Genomic DNA, 21,498 nt, shown 5'->3' with positions numbered 1-21,498 from the left:
TTGATCTATAACACAGATGTGTTCTGCACCCTAAAGCATGACTACAACTGAAAATTGCAAAACAATTCTCAATTTATTGCCACCTCGACCAGTTTTGTCTTCTATTCATATTAGCCTGATGGATGTGTGATAACATACGTCGTGCTCAGTACTGTTGCCCCTCCCTCAGGTTTGATCATCGATGCCTTTGGTGAGCTGAGAGACCAGCAGGAGCAGGTGAAGGAGGACATGGAGGTGAGGCTCGGGTCCGAAACTGTTACAGCCACAGAGTTCTCCTTTTATTTATCAGACACTGATGCACAGATGTGGAGGAAAACACTAAGGGTGCTGTCACACCTGCATGGTTCAAACAGTCCAACTTGTTTGCCCGGTTAGTGTAAAAGCTGCCAATCGAACGCAAGGTCAGATCAAACAACCGGTCCGAGAGCTCCTGAAAAGGGGGGTTTTTGGTTCAAGACCCTGGCGCGGTTAGTTTGTGGTGTCAAAGCAAAGCCAAACAGGATTTTATTACAGCAGCTCTGTGATTTTAACATGAATTCAGCTTTTGGATTCATGTTAATTCAAACTGCAGTTAAATCATTGAGTTTTAACTGATACATCATGAAGGAAAGAGTTCAAACAGCGATGTGTTTGTGGTCTCATTGGAAAACCTTCTGTAATATTACAGCTAAAGATGTATCGTTCGTCCTGTGTTTACCTGTTTGTCAAGTTGTCAACAAATTTTAATGTTCATAATTCATCACTTCTTTGCATGAGTGATTTGTGACACCAGTGTCAGTGAAGTGCAGCATGATTTGCAGTCAGTCACGGGAACTTTCCCACGTTGGACAAATGAACCAAACTACAGCAACAAGAGTATTCTGTACAAACGAACCGACTCGAACTGTAAACGTCGCTTCTTGTTCTTCTTTCAGACCAAATGCTTCATCTGTGGCATTGGAAATGACTACTTTGACCGGACACCTCACGGGTTTGAAACCCACACCTTACAAGAGCACAACCTAGCTAACTACCTGTAAGTGCAGCAAAAAAACACAGAAAATGACCAAAGTTTGAAGTATTTCTGCCTATTTCTGATCACACCTTTATGTTTTCCTGTCTCCAGGTTCTTCCTGATGTACCTGATTAACAAGGACGAGACTGAACACACGGGTCAGGTGCGTGACAGAAGTTTCACAGCCTGTGTTTTAGCTTCCGTTTGCTTCTCTTCAGCATTTTCTTCCGTCAGATCTTCTGTATCGTGTGTCTCACGTCTGATCAATCTGAAGACAGCAAAGGAAGGTTACAGAAACTTCAGTAGGTTTTACTTGTGCAACATTTCAACCCACTTGTTATGTTGCATAAGTGCAGCTTAGCAGGAGGAAGAAGCAATGCGTGGGTTCACTTTGACTTTTTTCATATTAACTTGTTATTGTCATGCACCTGAGCTTCAGCTTGTTTTTATTTGATGTGCATGCAGCCTTCTTTTGTCGTAAATTTAGGATGTTGTTGCAGTTCCGGGCTGCAAAAAGAACCAAACTGATCTACTTGGAGAGGAAAAAGTCACACAGCTTTAATGTTTCTGCACAAAATAGAGACAGGCTTTATTGATCATTCATTTTAACAGCCCAAATGATAGATGAAATGTACATATGATGCATTAACTTACTACAGTATTACACAGTATGTAGCCTTCTGTTCCAAATTTGCAACACTGAGACCAGTTAGAAGTGATCTTACCAGAACTCTAGCTCACTTCTCATAACTTAGAGTTAGCAGCTCAAGGCTACTTAACCTACAGTTAGCAGAACACACCTGAATCTCTGACTGAACTGCTGGCAGACGAGTTGCACTGTGGGTAACGTAGGCGGCAGGTTTTGACAAGGAAGACGGCGTGGAATAAAAAACGATGTCTCTGTTCTGCTGTATAAATCAGATGCTTCTTTTTTAACTGCCCGTCACGAGTCTGACAGTGTTACAGGAGTTCAGAGCTAAATCTGTAGCGTGCTCTGTCGTGGCATAAACAGAGGTGGTGCAACTGACCCAGATGTAGAGTTAAGTTGTGGAGCTGGTGACAGTGTAGCGGTTAGTGCTGACTTTGTGTTTGAATTCAGGATTAAATTTACAATCAGCTGCTGGATCCTTGATTTCCCATAATGCAACCAGTAACATCTTTTCATTGGACCCTCCAGAACCTCAGAGGATTTATGCTATTTTCTGATGAGCAGATCTCTTTTCTTTGCCCTCCAGGAGTCCTACGTGTGGAAGATGTACCAGGAGAGATGCTGGGACTTCTTCCCCACTGGAGACTGTTTCCGTAAGCAATATGAGGACCAGCTGGGTTAGAGAGGGCCCCTCTCTACTTTCCTTCTATCTGAAAGAGACACTGAACTTGACTTGAGAACCCGAACACTCGCTGAACTCTCTCTGCTGCCACGCTGTCGAAAAAAACGCTCATTTCGAATTCAGACTCATGAAACATAATTTCAAGAAAACGATTTTAAGACGAACGACTGACGATTGGACGTTTCGTGCACCCGAGTCCTCTTCACTTGCCACGACACCTCTTTTATGCAAATTCCTCTTTTGACTCACATTGCCTTTTCACCTGCTTAACCCCAACCTGTTGCACAATTTGTTGTGTGTAGACATTTGATACACGTGGAGGGTTACAGCTTGACAACTGAATGTCTGAATATGCACAATTTCTAGATTAACGCCAGGATGTTAGTGTCACTTACTACCAAACCAACTGAACGGATGTGTGCTGCCAGTATTGATCCAGTTCAACATCGGATGGCATGAGTGAGACCTGATCTGCCTTTCAAACCTGTCAAATGAAATGAAGAGTTACAGAAAATGGTTCTTCCAGGACCAGAGACGACTCACTTTAGGTGTTTATCAAGTGCCGACGTGCCTTATGAGAAACTATGCAAAAAAAAGAAGAAGAAGAGTCCTTTTTGTTCCTCCTGACACAAGCAGTGCGTTCTAGTTCTGGATTAGTTACAAGCAGATTTAGCTCAAGCTAGTTTTGTGGCTTTTAAAAAAAGAAAAAAAGAGAGAGAAAACATTTGTTGTATAAAATCTAGATGATCCTTGTGTAAATGTTGCTTAGTTTGGTTTCGTTTCTCAAGCTGTGGTGTCCTGCCCGCCTGCACTTCTTTCCACAGTAGAAGAGCCCATGACGACATGAAAAAAAAACATAACTTGGTTCAAGGATTTATTGACGACAAACTGCTACTGTATGGCCATATGTATGTATGTAGTAGCTTTGGTAAACCGCATTTCTTTTGACGAGGGGGAGGAAATGAATAAAGTAATTGACGCAATAAACCAAACGTGTTGTCCGTCCCTGCGGCAGCTCGGGTCTCAGCGACGGCGATGCTCCTGCGGCTTTCGCGGCCTCACCAGGAGCAGAGAGTGATTTCTCAGAAACATCAGGTACAGAGGGAACATCATGACATATTCACAGAAACGTTCGAGACGCACTGTCCCGTCTCTGATTCAGCCCCAGAAAGCAGATAAACAACCTAACAGCCACTTCTCACCAAGCAAAAATCCGACTATCAAGTCCTTTACGAGCGTCTGTCCAGCGCGTAACTTTATACTCAGCTTTCAGGTTTAATATTTAAAGCTCTGAAATTTCTGATTTTTAAAGGACGGAAGTTGAAGAGGAGAATTCTGTTGTGTACCTCTTCTGTGCTCGGTCGAGTCTGTCCTTGTGGTTGACGGTCAGGAGATCATGCTGTCGAGCCAGTCCTCCAGGTCCTCCTCTGTCACTTCCTTCCTGACAGAAGCAGACTGTGGAGGTGTGACGTCCTTGTCTTTCACCTCCATCTTCTCTTCTGCCACCTCCTTCACCTCCTCACACGCTGCAGATTAAAAGAACATGTGATGGGGAAAAGAATTCGGCTCTAACCTTCATCAGTTTCATTAAGTTCTGAAAGATATTCAGTGCTGAAGATTAATTTCTGAAGATGGACAGTGTTTGAAGATTAACTTGTTCATCAGCATTTCAATTCCTGATTATTTTGGTGTATTTAAAGCAAAGGTTTGACATTTTGGGAAATGTGCTTTTTCGCTTTCTGGCAGAGAGTTAAAGATGAAGCTACAGCCAGCAGCTGATTAGCTTAGCTTAGCTTAGCTTAGCTTACTGGAAGCAGGCTCTGGCTCTGTGACATAAAACTCCCTCCAGCAGCTGTAAAGCTCACTAATTAACATGCAAAAAAAAAAAGCCATAAAATGTGAATTTCGATGTGCTGGTGGTTGGACTTTGTCACCTTTTGCAGAGAGCTAGGCTAGCTGTTTCCTCTCTTTATGCTAAGCTAAGCAGCTGTTAGCTGTAGCTTCATATTTACGGTGTAGATTTGAGTGTTATCATTCCTCTCAGCCAGAAACCAAATAAGAATGAGTGAGTGAATTTCTCAAAATGTCGCACTAAAATTGTAAGTACAACAGAGAGCTCAAATAAAACGCGTTGAACACACTGACCTTTCTCTGGAAGCACACACTCCTCATCTGCGACTGACTGGTTTCCTGAAACAACCAAGACTGGTTTTTGTAAACTGAGCAGCTGGTCCAGCTCTTCGTCATCATCATCCACCGGCGGAGACTCTGCAGCGGTCGAGGGAACCTGCGAGTCTGAGACCAACACTGGGTTTGTATCCACGGGGACTTTCTGGTTGGCGCTGAGGGCTTTCGAAGTTGCAGGCGGAGGCGTGAATGCGGCTGGTTTGGGCTTCTCCTGTTTGGGTGCGAGGGCCACGGTGGGCAGCTCTACTGGTGTCGAGACCTGACGTGGGATTAGTGGAAAAATGACGATACCATGAGTTTAGAAACATTAAAACCCTTCAACAAGGTCCAAAATTAGTTACAAGATGCAGTCAAAGCACCTGAACCAGCTCGGCCTCCAGGTTGAGCCTCTGATGGAGAGGCACCTGTTGGAGGCTCTGGGCGAGCGCTGGGAGGTCCACAAACACTGCAGACATCTGGAGAGGAAACAGGAAAACAAATCTTAAAAGCTGCTGCTTGCATCCAAAACACACGTTTTCAGATTTGTCTCAAACTGATAAAATAACAGATAAACTTCACCAAGATGTGAAAGCAAAGATCGTGTGATCACTGAGAGACTGAGTCTGTGTCCGGGGACGTGAAAGCTGCTTGTAGAAAAACCTCAGAGCAACGCGTTAAATCTCTATAACTGGCGTACCGGTGCAGGTCAGGACTCTTTTGTACTTGCACACTAGTGAAACAAACACTGTAGCTGTGAGTTCAGGAACTGTTATATAATCTGACTGTGTTTGATGCAGACACACGTGACAACTTCAGAAGAAACCACCACATCTTTGCATTCAGTTCTATGTTCTTTTAAACAGTTATCATTAGTAAAAGCAACGCTAACCTTGTTTTTGGTAATCAGTTCCATCATTTCACCCCAAATACGCTTCATAAGTATCCAGCATCTAAGTACATACATGTAATAGTTGCTTTTCAGTCCAGACCAAAGCGGTGGACTCAACTCTGAACCAACGTTTGTTTTTGTGACATTGTCAGGCTGCATGATTAACTGAATCCATAATGAAAGCAAGATAATAGAGATAATTCTGTGCTGCTATAATAATAATAATAATTATAATAATTATAATAATAATAAGACATTACTACCAGCAGCATCAGCTAGTTTGAATTCGCCTCATTTTGTTTTGCTGTTTTTGTTTTTTTTTAACCATCGAAAACGTTTCCATACTAGAAACAGTCTGAACCATGGTTCAACATGATCTGGACTGAGACCACCTCTTTTCATCAGACCAATGTTTGGCCGTTTAGTCCGGATCAAGCTGAACCAGGGAGAATGTGTGAAAGGGCGCAGTGCTACATTAACACTTCCTGCTGTCTAACCAGATGTCTGCTTGAAGAATCCAAACACAAAGGGTTAAATCCATGAACGACAGCTGAACAAAGCAGACTGGGTAGAATATAGATTTACCTGATTGGCTGCGAATGAGTTCATCTCCCAGTCCTTCTCTTCTGAAAACCGGAATTGAGTGAACGAATCTCCTGAGGAAGACGAGCAGAAACAGAGTTTGACTGAAGTGCTGCTGACTGAGGTTGTGTTATTAAAGACCACAAACAGCAGCAGACGGGGGGAGACAGTTAGCCGTTAGCTGTTTTCATCAAGAACACGTGAACAAAACAGAGAAAACCGAAACATGAGTGAGTCACAGAGGGGAGACCATGTTTGAGGAGTGCTGAGTCAAAACACAACATCCAGTACAACCACTCAGCAAGGACGCACAGTGTCAGGTGTGAAGCACCACTGCTGAAACCCGTCATGCTGCGGTTTTCAGCAGGAGTCATTTTCGAATAATCACAGATGAAGAGTTTCTTTGTTCAAACACAGAGGGGAGAAATGCTAGAATGCTAGGTGCGCCAAAGTGGTGCACCTCGCTCCATCCTCGCTTGTGAACGACTGAGCCTTTCCAGGATGCTCCTTTCATACCCAATCATGATGCTATCACCTGTTACCAATCAACCTGTTTACCTGTGGAATGACCCAAACAGGTGTTTTTTGGAGCGTTCCACATCTTTCCCAGTGTTTTGCTGCTCCTGTACCAACTTGTTTGAAACATGTTGCTGCATCAAACTTAGAATAAGCAAATATTTACAAAAATCAATGAAGCTGATGAGGTCAAACATTAAATATATTGTCTTTGTGTTGTTTTAAACTGAGTATATGTCAAAAAGGATTAGCAAGTTATCACATTGTTTTATTAATGTTTTACAGCAGAATCCGGGTTGTAAAAGAGGATCGATATCACTGTCAAATCTGGGCTGAATACAGCGCTGTAGCCAGTGAGCAAGTAGCCTAGCTTAGCATAAAGACTGTACACGGCTACCCTGGCTAAAGCCAACCAGCACCTCTAAAGCTCAGGTATTAACAGGTATCACACTTATTTCATCTGCACACAAACAGGAATAAAAACAATTAGTGGTTTTATGGGATGCTATGCACAACATTAGTTCCAGTTTATGTGATTCTATTCCGAAGAAGTGCCCTTTTCTGGGGGGTTGGGTTATTAAGATCATAATTCATGTACAACAGCTTTTCATATTTATTATCAATCAGCAGTAACCTGAGGGCTTGTAGTTGTAGAATATGGCCATGCAGAATAAGGCATTAATAAGTGCTTGATAATAACTAATACAGAGCCAATATGCTACTGATATGCATGCTAATGAGCAGCTAGTTAATGGTAAATGTGTGTGTGTGTGTGTGTGTGTGTGTGTGTGTGTGTGTGTGTGTGTGTGTGTGTGTGTGTGTGTGTGGTACGAATGAACGACGACTCACACTTCATTGTGCAAGACTGCTGTAAAATGACAAATTAACGGCCCTGACTGACTGACATCGATTGATTGTATTTCCTGAACAGTCACTTCCTGGACATCGCAGTGAGGTTGCCTGGTAACCAACACAGAGGCTGCACAGAACAGTTGTGCAACACATAATTTCCCTAAAACCACAAACAAACCATCACTTTTAGTCCAATATTTATTTATTTAACCACAGAAACAACCTTTTGGTGCGTCATTAGTGGCAGAAAACATGGCTGCTGATGTCCACAGAGACATAAAGGTCTGAGCTCAAAACAATGACCTTACTGGACTTTTAACAGGCATTTAAAAATGAGGGCTGAAACTATTATTTATTATTATTTTTTGTGGGTGTCCCGGTTAATGTTAATGTCCCAGATCTCAACAATCCTGTCAAATACAAGCAAAAAGGCCCAAGAAAAATCTTCTAAAAATCAGCTTTTTTCCAAGCTGTAGCTTCTTATTGAGGGTTTACAAAAACACACACACATACATATTTCATATCTAACAGCCTGACTGAGCCTCCTGCAGGCTCATGTGATTGGTTTTAGCCTTTTGTTTCAACCTCAGAGTGGTTTCCAGTCAGAAAACAGAAGAGTTTGACACAGAGGAAAAGAGTGATTAAATAACCAACAAGGTGAACAGCTGATCCAGGGTTTAAAGATGAGGATGTGTCACTCTCGCTTGCCTAAATGAAAGCACGCTGATGCCGAACGGCGTGACTTTGTGAGGGCGCGGCGTCACAAACAGAGCGGGCCGCGGTCGGTTGTCACACACAGATGGACGTCCGGCGGGACACCTGACAGCCAGTCGCAGCCTCTCGTTTTATTCCTCCGCTCCCCGCACATCATCACAGGCACTCTGCCCTTCAGGCGGGACGCTCGGCGCCATCTGCAGTTGTCCTTGATTGCTTGAGCGTACGGGAAGTGACGGGGGTCAAGAAGGGGAAGCTGCAGGGGGGGCTTTATGTCCGCGGGCCGAGTCCCCGCTGTCAAACAGGCCCAGGAAAGATGATTTATGAATAGAAGCATTATCGAGGTTACAATGACTGCGAGGCGGACGGATAAGAGGAGGGAGCGGGAACATCAGCTTTATGTGACGGCTGAGTGGGGGATGCCTTCATGCTGGGCCACATGGGGGCTATCGCTAAGATGGGCTGATTTTCACCCTTGCAGGGAGCCAGTCGCACTTATAAAACCTGGATCTGGTGGACGTGGAATCGAAATCTTAAACTCAGGAGCAGATAACCTGAGCTGTTCACCTTCAAATGAGGAACCATCACTCCACACAGTCAGGGAGGATCCATCCATCAGGGGGTCAAGACCTGATCTGAAAGTTCAATGTGCTGCTTCACATCCCACAATACTCACAGTCACTGATTAGACATTATCGCCTACTTATTAGGGTCTTCATAAAGCTAATTAAAGCATTAATTAGCTAATATTTCTTCGTTCATGCACACTTAAGATGGATAATATAAATTTTGAAGCAGTGGTTTCTAATCTCTTTGAAATGATCAAACTATCCAGTATTTCTCTGTTTAAACCAAAGCAAAGACTGGGACCTGACTGCTTTTAAAGAGAGACGAGCACACATGTCTCAGCATGCATGATGAAGCTTTGCACGGCAGGAATGAGGAGAAAAATGTTAGAACGTGAAAACTTGCTGCTAAAATTATTTGGATTTTATCGCCATTCAAGCTCAGAAATAAAAACATGTTCGTTTTCCATCACAAAGCAGTAAGATGTGTTGAAATCTGCCACAAATATGCACAAAGTGCCCACGCCGACATAACACGTCAGCTAACTGTGTATATCGAACACATGTATCTCATATATCAGTGTGCATGTCAACAGGTGAGTGATGTGAAATGTCAGTACAGAAATCCCAAAATGTTCATATTTAAAATATTGCCCTGCCAATTAATCATTATAAACTAATCTAAGCGGCCTTAAAATGAATGTTTCTGTAAAGGGATTCATGTTCCGCCGCACAGTATTGCTACCAGAGACCCTGTATATCTGCATCGACCTCTAATATTCACTATTGGACTGCAGTCAGTCTATGTTGCAACTGTCAGGTAACATAACGCTTGATTGGACCCACAGGGGTAAATTAGATGGTGCAGCTGCCCCAACGAGGATGCGGTAAAGGAAAAAATAAGTGGACCTGCACCATAAATCAATACAGAGAAGAGATGCAAACAAGAAGAAGTGTAATGATTTGGCCTCTAACTGTGATTGTCCACTCTGACATGCAACACTGCTGTTAGCAAGAAGCGCCAGGAGCGTAAATTAACATGAAGGCTGAGCAGTTTGTAGTTATTATTTATTATAAGTTAATGTCAGATATCGGAGTCAGTGCGAGCCTGAAACGTTCTGAGCTCTAATGGAAACACTGAGCGATGCATTAAAGAGCCGCTTTCTCGTTCGGGCCATAATTTGTGATTCATCGCGAGGTGCAGGGAAAGCTGTCTAATCATGTCATTCGAACGTTATTCTGTCCACTCCAGCATTAATGGAGCAGGTCCAGGATGTAGTGCGCCACCTCGCCTCCTTCCTCCTGCTCTGTTGTTGTTGTTGTTGTTGTTGTTGTTGTTGTTCGAGGCTCTAAACTCAGCGACTGCGTTACAAGATAAATCTGCTCCGAGGAGAAATTACCCTTCAACAGCAGCTGCAGTGAAAAACCGTTCACTCTCCCTCCATTTCCGGCTCCTGCTCCTCTCTGTTTAATATCTTCCCAGACCCTAATCCTCCTCTTCCTCCTCCTCCTCCTCCTCCTCCTCCTCTGTCTCCGTCAGTCTGTCTCCAACACGCAGAACTGCTGACACCGGTGAACTGCCTCCCTCCTACACCTCAGAGCCCGGTGCCATCCTGATCTGTGTCCATGGAAATACCAGCCCAGGTAGTTCGCAGGCGCTGACACAACCATGGCAACAGCTGCCAGCGAGGATGAGAGAAACTTCTGTCAAACCTCCAGGAGACGCAGAGAGAGGAGATAGGAGGAGGAGGAGGAGGGCGTGTGTGTGTGTGAAGAATGAAAAATGAGAGCGAAGCAGATTCTTCACTCCTGCTCGTCCAAACAGATCGTTGAGACTTCAATCCCCTCTCTGCTCTTAGCTGACACTGTTTTAAGTGCACAGTTAGACGGAGCTGTGTGACAAACAGCCGGTTTCCGACACGGCGCTCCGCTAAATAAACAGCGGCGCCGAGGCTCCCTCACGTCTTGCCGGGATTGGACGACCGCAGCTGGTACGAGAGCTGGAGCTCAACATCGGCTTGTTTCAGCTTCTCCGACGCATCACATCACTGCAAACTGAATATCTGTAGCTTTTCACTGCTGGCTGGACAAAACTTTGAATTTGAAGACGTCACCTTTGGTTTAATTAAATCTTGTTTGTTTGTTTTCTAACCGTCCGCAGACCTAATTAATCAGCAGATCAATAGAAGATGAAAACAGTAGTTGCATCTCTGCTGGCACTTCATAGTAAACATGCAGCGAGTGGCCGAGAAACAGGCCCGTCCTCTCCTTCGTCTCCAGGCTAGTTGTCTTGACAGCCATTATTATATTCATCATTGATCATCGGTTGATTAAGATGACTGGTTCTCTGACTGAGGGGGACCCAAAAGTCGAGGGCAAAAAATTTGGAGAGCCTCTAAACTTATGAAGGAACAGCTATCAAAACACAAGCGCTCTAAAAACTGATCAGACTTCTTACAGTGGAGAGGAAGGATGAAGTAAACGAATGTTGTGGCGAAGATCAGAACAAAACTCCATTTAAAAAACAAACGTTTTTGTGTCGACACGGACGCCCCTCATACAGGCGTGCTCTGCTGCGTGGGAGCCAATCAAGACCCACATTAGAAATGTTTACTCAGAACGTGAAGCGACATACCGAGAACAAGACGGGAAAGGAGAGACAAAGAGGCAATGCTAAATATTCAGAAGAAGATGCTGTTAATGATCCGTATTTCAATGAAACACTTATTGGCTCATGTTGTAACTGGCTTCCTTCACACTGTACGTGTTAAACACATACATCAAAGCAGGGATTTGGATCAATCGATTAATCATTTCTTAGCTTCAACAGCATTGTAAGAGCCAATACAACGCCGGCATCAGACGCTGATACTGACGCACTTCACTCATCTGACGTCACCGATCCCGATTCGACAGTGAGCTGAACCGAAAGAGTTTTTAGATCCTGTGTTTCTCTACACTTCTTCTCTTTCGAGCATTCACTTTGAAAACCTTATAAAGGATTTATCATATTGAACTCGTGCAGAAATCTACTTGTTCAGCTTTTTTCAGACATTAAAGGGGGTTGCCATGGCAATTGGCACCGTTTGTACGTGAAGCCTATTTGACCTACAGTTCAAATAAATGACATTAGAATATACTTAAATTTAAAGCTTTTTCGCTCTTTTAGAAGTGCTGTGTGCTTCACGGCAGCCTCGTGTAGAAGAGCGAGCTCTGGTATCAGGGTCAGCAGATGTCTAAACTCAGGTAGCATCTCTATTTCTCCCAGACCTTTTCTCTTCACTCCCAAAGATTCAACTCCACCAGGAAACTATCAGCTTCACTCTGGAAACTCGCGCCGTCCTGTGTGGGAATTTTTCTCAGCATCACTGCAATAACAAGGTTGCTCCCTGTGAACAGCTGATCAAAGGGCGGGTCATAGTTCAAACGGCCGTCTGCGTGCGTCAGCCGGCTGGTAAACCTTGCTGAGTTATTCCACGGTGAATAAACACTGCATTACTCATGCGCCGTGCTAAGTGGCTCGGCTGGCATTGTGTAACTCCTGTATAATGTGGTATCCTGTCTCTTGACACCTTGCTGGCTGAACCCCGCGTTAACAAATGTGGCTTTGTGCTTGCGACCCCGGCTCCGCTGAGCTATCTATGGCTCGCCGGTGCCGAGGGCCGCTCTCATCTTTTATATTTGGGATGTGTTGCGGCCTCGCTGCTGCCTCCCTGTTCTTTTCCAGCTCCACTCGACTCCATTGTGCTCTCACTCCGCCGCTGTTCATCGTCACCCCTCTCCCCTCGCTCGGCGAGGCTGTCGAGCACGGTCAGGGAGAAGGTGAGACGTGCTGGATCTGCATCACTTAGCTACGAACGCTGTGAAGGGTCGAGGAAATGCTCACCAACACTTATACTCTCACATCCTCGAGAAGAAACATCATTTCAGTTGTCTTTCGAGCAAAAATGTGACAATTTGTCTGTTTTACAGCATTTTCAACTAAATATTTTTGGAATTTGGGCTTTTTGTTGCACCAAACAAGCAACGCGAAGACATTCCTGGCCTCTGAGATGTTGTTTCATGAGGAAAACCAATCAGCAGGCCAATCTCCAGCTGCAGCTCCATCCTGCAGCTTGCAGTCATTTCTAAAACGAAGCATAATTTAACATCTTCAATCCGGCCACACTCCCCTGTGGCTCCATTATAACTAAAACATGACTCGAAGCTTTGTTCAAACCCGTGAAACTTTATTTCAGATTCTAGTCAAGATCCCAAAGTTTCCAGAGATAGCAGATCCGTCAGGCTGAATTTTGATGTGTGAATGACGTTTATGAAAAGATGCACGAGAGAACACTGAGGAACTTTAATAATTTACTCGCTCCTGACCCGCTGCTTCAGTCGAGAGCCGGAACGAGCAGAAACGGAATATAAATGCGATGCTGTCAGTGATGATGTTTGTCCCCGTCTTCAAAGCTAATCATCATCAGGAAACTTAGCTGCAAAGGTTAATCAATCAAAATTCAGTCAATTCATCGTTTTAGTCATTTAAAAAAAGTGACTTCAACATGAGGATTTGCTTCTTTTCTGGGTCGTATGTTGCTGTAAACTGAGTGTTTGTTCGGCTGGTCTCACATTTGGCCTCTCGGACACTGTGATGGAAAGTTTTCACCGTTTTGATGTGTTAATGCAATTAATTAATCAAGAATCCATCAGCAGATTTAAAACTAAATAAACCCTCCTTGCAACCATTAAGTGCCCAATCAGAGCTTCTGCTTCTTTTCTTAATTAGAAGTGTGCAGTGACGTAAGTGAAAACATCCTCTGAATGCTACACTGCAACAAATCACAAACGTTAGCACCATAAATTCCACTAATTACAGATAAGTTGAAGGCCTCCACCTCTCATTGATTTCCTTTCTGAACAAATCAGGGAGCGTCAAACGGAAAAGGAGGATGAAAGCTTCAGGACGTCTTAGACGTGGACTACATCCATCCACTTCGTACATGTAATTAAGCCTACAGGTGTAACCCTAAAGGCATCCTCTCATCCTGTTTGCCGGAGCATGCCGCCGTCGGCCTGATGGCTCAAGGAGCGGCCCGCTGACTGGGCCGCACCTTGAGCATGCAGCTCGCTCTATAAGGCTGCAGCCTCTTCGCAGGAGCGGTGACTGGCTGAATAGAAAGAGGAGGGACGTTTAAGGAGCAACAGTACCGCTGCTCAGTCTCTGCTAACACCTGCGCTGAAATGTTGACATTTTATCTGACTGGAAGAGGAATGCACACCTTCCCCGCGCCGCCTTCCTCCTCCATTTGCTAGCAGAGTAATAGCGTGCGATCGGTGAATGATTGCTTCTTTTAAACCGGGCTGTCGCGGCAGATCCTCATTTGATAAGAGAGAGAAGATGGAGCAGAGGTAGAAAACTGAAGAGTGTTATTACTATCGTGACAAAGCCCGTCTGATAGGTGCTTAATCGCACTAAGGGGGGGGACAGGATGTTAAAAACAGGCCGAAGGAAAGATAAAAGAGGAAAAAGATGGAAGGAATGAAGCACGAAAGGGAAAAAATCAGACACGCAGACCTGCGACATGCAGGAGAGGAACTTGCGATCCGAGGAGCCGATCATCTTCGTGAGACCTCCAGGTACTCCCCCCGTCACGCCTTTTTAACCAAACCAATTAGCCCGACACGACTCGCCGCTGAAACCCACCACGCGTCGATAAATCACTGTCTGCGCTAATTGCAATTAAAATCCTGAGCAAACCAGGCGAGACAAGAGAGCGGGCTGAAGCCATTTACTCTTAACTTTTAATGGTGATTGTGTGAGGCTGTGTTTACGTCCAGGTCATATCAGAAGAGCTCCGATCCACCCGAGGCCTCCTCCTCATTAGGCGTGTCTGTTATTGGTGTGCAGCTTGTTTGGAGGCTGAAGCTCGGGCTCTGCCTACCTGATATCAAATCAATCACGTTCAAACAGACGTCTACTCTAATTTTCCAGTTAGGCTCTTTGCTGGATGTTATTAGGTAAGAGTAGGTGTTGTTTTTCTTGTTTTATATGAATTTAAGGACGGCTGAGATCAATAATGTCAGGAAGAAATGTGAGGTGTATTTAATCATCCTGCTAGAGGTGCATATACTGGGATACCCTGCTGTGATGCATTTCAGTGTAACTTCAATACATTCATATCTCATATGAGGATGTAACAGCAGAGAAATACTTGAAACTCCAAAATCACTATAATGGAAGTCATACTTAGGAAAGGAAAAATGCTAAATGCTCTAAAACATGAGGCACACAAGCAAAAATCCACAGAACTGATTTCCAATCACATCATTTTCCCACACAGGCTGGCAGGTTACTTACGTTGCTAGGTGAAACTAAGGGGTTGCTGTAATGTGGCCATAACTGCATCTCTGAATCAACTGAATCTCATACTTGCTCTGGTGAAACTGTCTCTCTGTTATAAATAGCGATGAGTAAATTTGGCTGCTCTTACTTGGAGGTTAAAAATCACTCGTCTCTTCCTGATTAAACTCATCTTATTATGCAACTCTTGAAAGCAAAGCCTGCAGCTCTGATGACTTCCTGTAGATGTGTTATAGGCAGTAAAGGGAGCGAATACTCATACAATCAATCACTTTGTGTTTTATACGTGTACTTAATGTAGATCAATCTGCTGCTAAATTCTGGTGTAGAACGGCACTAAGCGTCTGTAGTCATGCTTGGCTGTAGTTACACACAGTGGTGCTTTGAGCTAAATGCTAACGTCAGCATGCTAACACGTGCACGATCACAATGACAAGGCTAACCTGCTGATGTTAAGAAGGAGTTACCATGTTCACCATCATAGTTTAGCGTGCTAGCATGCTAACATTTGATAATTAGTACTTCACATAAAGTACAGTTTAACAGCTTATTGTCACTCTTCTGTAAACAAATAAAGTTTTTTGAACAATAACTGTCCTCTTCCTGCTTGTAGCAATGCTAAACTCTGGACCACCAAACAGCTGATGGGGAGATAACTATTCATCAGGCTACAGTCGATCAACAAAACCATAATTGACGACAATTTAAATAACTGCTGGTCATTTATCAACCAAGACTTGGGCTTAGTGACAGTAGTGCTTTGAGCTAAATGCTAACACTAGAATGATAATATGCACACAATGACAATGCTACCATATTGATTGATGCTATCATATTTTAACAGGCATAATCTTTATCATTTCATCACCTTGCTTTAGTGTGTTAGCATGCTAAAACTCGCTAACGGCTAACTGCTCGCTAACTTTCCTCATGTGCAGTTCAACATCCACTGTGAAATTGAGCTTTATCACAAGGCAATACTTTTCTACTCTTTGTGTATAATGTACATAGCCTCTATAGTTATTGCATTTTGTATGCTTTTATTGCCTATTTGTCCTACTTGTACTTTTTCAATCAATCCTTTTTATTCTTGCTGTTGTAGCAAATTTTATGGCAATCCATCCACTAGTTGTGACACATTTCACTTAATAGCACGAAGGTCGACCTCGTGGTCGTAGTGGGGTGGGGGCATAAAACAAATCGGAGAACGGTGACATGCAAATTAAGTGTCAATTAGACAGAAGAAACTGACACATGCCATAACAAACGGGACTAACCTGACCCGTTTGGACCGAAGACTTGGCAGTGGGTAACAGTGATGGTCAAAGAGGATCGAGGAGGCAAACCAAGCAGCAAATAAGCACATAATCAATACAGCATTCATTTCCTTTAGGTGAAACAAATAATTTTTTTTCCTCTCCGTCAACAAAGAGACAACAGGGAGGCCACACAAAGAGCAAACAAGGTGGGAATGAGTGAGCTTCAGGCTCAGATGCAGCCTCCCAGCACTGGTCCCTCTGGATGAAATAACCATCGGTCTGAGAGTGCAGGGACATCTGGGTCCCTAATAATAAGGATGTGAGGAGCCTCGGCTATTAGGTTAGCTGAGTAGAGGAGTAAATTTAATACGGATCAACACCGAGCAAACACTGGATCAATAGCGGCTACACTGAATTGCCTGAAAACACTGATCCATCAGGAGCATACACAACAATTTAGCTGCTTTAGCTAATTGGCATTCACCTTACAACGTATGAGAGGAAAATCAGACTGAATTGACAGAAAGCTGAGAAAGTCCTGAAGAACTGGTGCTTTTTATCTGTTAAATTGATGGTGAAGAAGTGATTTTGTGTCCTCACAGGCGAAGCATTACCAGTGTTTTTTCTCTCTTTTAAAGCCTCAAAGTCCACAGGAAGATAAGAACAATGCACCCACTGGCAGCTAAATAAAAACCTGCCTTAAATAAGCACCAAACTGCCAGAAAGCATCAACGCTTCCACCCTTTGAAGACTCGAACGGATGAAATGCGACAGACACCACAGCACCGCAACCCAAACAAGAAACCCAGAGCAGCCACCGGGGGTGATCTATTCACTCCAGGAGTCCAGAGCTCCTCTGTTCTCGTTGCGGATTCGTCAGAAGACACTCGTACCTGTCTGCGTCTGACTGAATCATGATGCTGCCGTCTCAGAGACACAAAGCACGCACACAGCCACCTGCACTCTGTAAAGAGACACTTACAGTACGAGATAAATACAGACCGCAGGATCATTCATTGTGCTCGCGGCTACACAAACACTATGTGGAAGTGTTCGCTTCACAGGCGAATGAACAAAACACTGTCTTGTGGTGCCCTCAATGAACTCTAGGCTTTATTATGGCTGCAACAGTTATTTTTATTGATCAATGACTTGAACGCCCACGGGGATGAAGATATTCAACTAACAATGTGGTAAAAGAGAAAAAATTTGTAAATCTTCATATTTATGAGACTCAAATTAACAAATGTTTGGCATTTTTGATTAATAAACAAAACTGTGCCATTTCTAGATTTTCTGTTGATAAGACTGTTTCAGCTCTAGCCTATACAAATAAACTACAGCCAGCCAGACTGATACTGGATTTTATAGGCCGACACCACAGTTGAATGAGACCTCTCTTTTGCAGGGTTGTCAAAACAGATGGCAAAGGCAAGAAAAACCCACAATAACACAAGGTCGTCTGGTAAAAAAGATGAACTTGGCTCAAGTTTTGCAGGACTGCAACAAAACACCATCCAGTAAGGTGGCTATGCAGTGTTTGACAAGCTTTCAATGTCATGGTTCTGTTGGACTCAATGGATCGCTTTCCATTCCAATGTAGCACATGCACTGTTTAAATGCTGGGCTGGTGCCAACTTACAGTAATGTCTTCTTACTTCCACAATAAGCAACACAATCAGTCAATAAAATCTGCCACTGAAACACCTTGAGAAAACACACTTTCAAACAAAGACCCTATGATCCCTTTGACGGTTTGACTGAAACGCTGCAGTCAATGAAAATAATGAGTCAAAATAGAAAATCAGCAACTTGGGGAGATCCAGCACCTCTTAAATTACACCTGCAGAGAGGTTCAGTCATGGGAATCAACACCTTGAGACAACAGGTCTGCATGGAGGCAACATTTCACTAAAAACACCTTCACGTGGTCAAAAACACACATGCTGCAGCAATGTCATATTGACCCATCTCACTCATCGACTAACAGAGGACATCCGAAGACAAGAAGACATTAATTGATAGTTTAAAACTAGATTCAGCACTGATGGGAAGAACCATTTCATTTTGATTCATGAAGCATTAGACGTATCGGTGTATTCACGAGCTATTGACGAGTTTAGCAACACAGCCACAAAGCTCACGCACACGCCGAGCGGCCATAGATGGATAGAAAGGTCTGGGTCAATGAATAAATGGTTCAGTGAACGGTAATTATCCAAGGCATCCATCTCTTTCTCAGACTTCAGAGCCTTCATGACTTTCTTGCTCGTATTTTTTTCTTTGGATTGTTAGCTTGTCATTTAATAAAAGACAAATTGGACCAAAAAAAAAAAAAAAAAACATGAGGAGATCAATAGATTCGAGTGGCTTTCCTCCGCTGGAGGACCGTTTTCCTCAAACTGTCTCGACGAGACGCCGCGAGGCACGAACGCCCCGCAGTCAACTCTGCTTGTGTTTCAGCCGGAGCTTTAAATGACTCTCGTTCATCTTGGTTCCCCCAATTGCGGACTGAGGTCGCATTCATATTCGATGCAGGCTCTTGGGGACTTTGGAGGAACAAGAATAGTCTCAAACGTGAGTAACTGGGCCAGTTCAAGACAGCCAGTCTGTCTATCAAATGCTAAAGATCCCTCAATAGAAAATCCTGTGTTTATCTACATTGGAGAGGATATTACAATAGTCTGAAGTAGAAAGAACTCATTCAAGTACTACTTGAAGCGAAGGTCATCTCGGTTTGCTAATGTCAGCGACGCCTGCTGACAGAGAGCTGCGTGGTTCGACTGGTCACAAATGTTACGTTTGGTTGGTCACAGCTAATGAGCAGCATAACTGGATAATAAATGCAGAAACGTTCAGGCAGGAGGACGATGACAACCAAAGGCTTTTGGACGGCAGGCATCTGGTGGAAAGCTTTACATGCCATTATTACCAGCAGCGCTACCTTCATTTACCACAAGACAAGCTACGCAGTGTGGGAGGTGTGAAGCACACAAAGCAATTATCTTTAATTGAGGTAGAGATTCACACCATTAAATGACTAATTTGGTTTTTCTTTCTACACTGAACTCTTTTTAAATAATTGGCTCAGCTTTTGGAAATTAAAGGTTAGTTGCTTTGATGGCTCTGGCACAATTTTGCATCATCTGTGGGTAAAAATCAATAGCTACCCTCAGAGTTTAGACACATTTAAAAGCTGTGCACAGATAACAAGAGCAACACACATTTCCCTGATACGTTAGGTTCCAGGTTTAAGGGAAGTTCTTCACCAGTTTCTCCCAATTTGGAACGGCCAAATCCCATGAAAGACTGACTGTTCCACTACCAGGCTCCTTCTGAATGTGAGCTTCAGCAATCGGTCAGTGCTTTCTTTCCAACTTGATTGCGTGAGCTTTCTGTGGGAGGCTGAGAAGGGTGATGCTATGATAACTGGACAAAAGCCTCATAAAAAAGAACTAAAAGCGACCATCTAACCCTCTTTCTTCCTTCCTTTCTGTCTCTCTCGTGAAAAATCACAACAATCGGTAGAAAATTTCAAAATAAACATGGCTCGTAATTAATGGCTGCTGTATTATTCTCACATCAATCACTTTATCATCATTAACCCTTTAATTAACCAGAGAAGTCCAGTAGCAATACAGTGTCTCAAACCGCACACACGCAAACATTAAAAGCACAAAAAACAAAACCTACAGTATTAAGCCAACATTATACTCCCTTCACAGTAACAGTGGCGGTTAACAGCACTGTGACAGTGCTGGTGTCACTGGGGTCAACTGTGTAGGTGGATGTGCCCAACCTACAGAAATCGAGCAATCACTGTATTTCTGTGTGCCTCATTACATGAACTCCCTGAGGGATACATTAGACATGCCTCATATCCTTTGTATTGCATTCTCCTGATAACCAACAGCTAGCATGCGGCTTAGCGGTCCGGGGGAACATGCATGACATCTTCACATGAAAGAGGAACTGCTTCAAAGAAACACACAGCAGCCCGTCTACTCGACCGGTTCAATCACAGAGAGTGAGGATGAAACAGCCGTGGTCCTTTCAGGACGCTCAGACAGGATGTGATTTCTGAACCAGCCAGAGAAGCGCTGGTGCTTCAATGGGTCCTCCTGCAGGCTGACGGCGCGGGAAGGTGACGAGCAATGTCCCCACATCCGCCATTACGATAACGTGACAATGCAGTGACAGTTTTCAAAGCCAACGCCTTTGTTGTAGGGAAAAGACTGATTTTATGGATGCATGTCGTTTCTCAATGAGAATAAAAACGTTAATTTCCATAAGATCATCCTCTACTGTAGTGTTTGAGCCTGGAGATTAAAGAATTCATATTTGTTTTTTGTTTTTTTAAATATATCTCGACTTTTGGTCACATTATTGAATTATTAATATAGTGAATCAGTGTGGTGAAACCAGCACATTCGCGTTGGTTGGAGATGCTCTCCACAGCAAAATTGTTCATCCGCTTGTTCGGACAAACTGTCCTGGCTGACAATGCCAATAAAGCTGACTAAAAAAAGGGATCAGTGCACTGGGAGACACATTTCAACCATGTTTGTGTTTTCATTCAGTAAAATCAGTGGCATGAGCTCAGCGGCGTCACACTAAACACAAGACTTGTACACGTTTCTTCATTGTTGCTGCAGAACTCTGAGAAAACATGAGAAAACGAACGGGTTTAGTTTTGTTTGAAAGATATCATTTCTATGTGCTCGATTTGGGGCTCCTCCATGCTGCTGACAAGCGCCTACAAAGATTCACATGACGTAGAAGGCTCAGAGAAATCTCATCTAAATTTGAACAAACGTTTGATGTTGCCGCTCACTTGTGCGAGTCTTTGCGTCATGACGAGTGTGGCGCTGAGCGCTGCTGGCGTGTTACACAACATGTGACAATGCGTTGGCTTGTGTTGGTCTCATTGCGTCAACAGCAGTCACCCAGCTGTTCTCCACTGGAGCGGACGAGGCTCATTGATATGACGAGCTGCACATGAGCCTTTTAAACCGTCAGACCAGATCCTGAATGAACGTTCGCTTGGCTCCACCAGCACGGCGAAAGGTGCTCACGGCGAAAAGCCGAACGCATTGATTCAGAGCATGCTGAGAATTTGCTGGGGCCATTAGAGTGTTATCTTTGACTTGCCTCCTGTCAATAATGGATCAATCTCGTCATTGATCTTTTCATGTTTCTCCTCATCCTTCAAATGATACGCACTACTGACGCCACATGGCTCTGGACAGGTTCAAGTCATGGAAGTAATTCTGCCTCCCAAAA

At 43.8% G+C, this 21,498-nt stretch overlaps 2 protein-coding genes across 4 annotated transcripts in view; one reads left to right on the top strand and one right to left on the bottom strand.

The window, feature by feature from the left end:
• ryr3 (ryanodine receptor 3) overlaps positions 1-3,301 on the top strand; it is a 117,878-nt gene extending 114,577 nt beyond the window's left edge. Inside the window, exons 104-107 of the mRNA XM_041959396.1 lie at positions 170-234; positions 915-1,015; positions 1,106-1,157; positions 2,230-3,301. Of these exons, the coding sequence (XP_041815330.1) occupies positions 170-234; positions 915-1,015; positions 1,106-1,157; positions 2,230-2,325 (314 nt within the window). The 3' untranslated portion in view covers positions 2,326-3,301. The remainder of the gene's footprint in view (positions 1-169; positions 235-914; positions 1,016-1,105; positions 1,158-2,229) is intronic.
• Positions 1,244-21,498, bottom strand: part of aven (apoptosis, caspase activation inhibitor) — a 32,407-nt gene continuing 12,152 nt past the window's right edge. Inside the window, exons 3-7 of one of the 3 annotated variants that reach the window (XM_041958231.1) lie at positions 5,966-6,036; positions 4,872-4,967; positions 4,471-4,771; positions 3,672-3,851; positions 1,244-1,262 (exon numbers count right to left, since the gene is read on the bottom strand). In XM_041958231.1, coding sequence (XP_041814165.1) covers positions 3,712-3,851; positions 4,471-4,771; positions 4,872-4,967; positions 5,966-6,036 — 608 coding nt within the window. In that variant the 3' untranslated portion in view covers positions 1,244-1,262; positions 3,672-3,711. Of the gene's footprint in view, positions 1,263-1,539; positions 3,852-4,470; positions 4,772-4,871; positions 4,968-5,965; positions 6,037-21,498 lie in introns of those variants that run through there. The other 2 variants (XM_041958230.1, XM_041958229.1) reach the window with 2 other exon arrangements.

Source organism: Chelmon rostratus, chromosome 18 (assembly GCF_017976325.1).
Source record: "Chelmon rostratus isolate fCheRos1 chromosome 18, fCheRos1.pri, whole genome shotgun sequence".
NCBI lineage: Eukaryota > Metazoa > Chordata > Actinopteri > Chaetodontiformes > Chaetodontidae > Chelmon > Chelmon rostratus.
The sequence above is the reverse complement of the archived record's forward strand: the minus strand, read 5'-3'. Positions and strand labels throughout refer to the sequence as shown.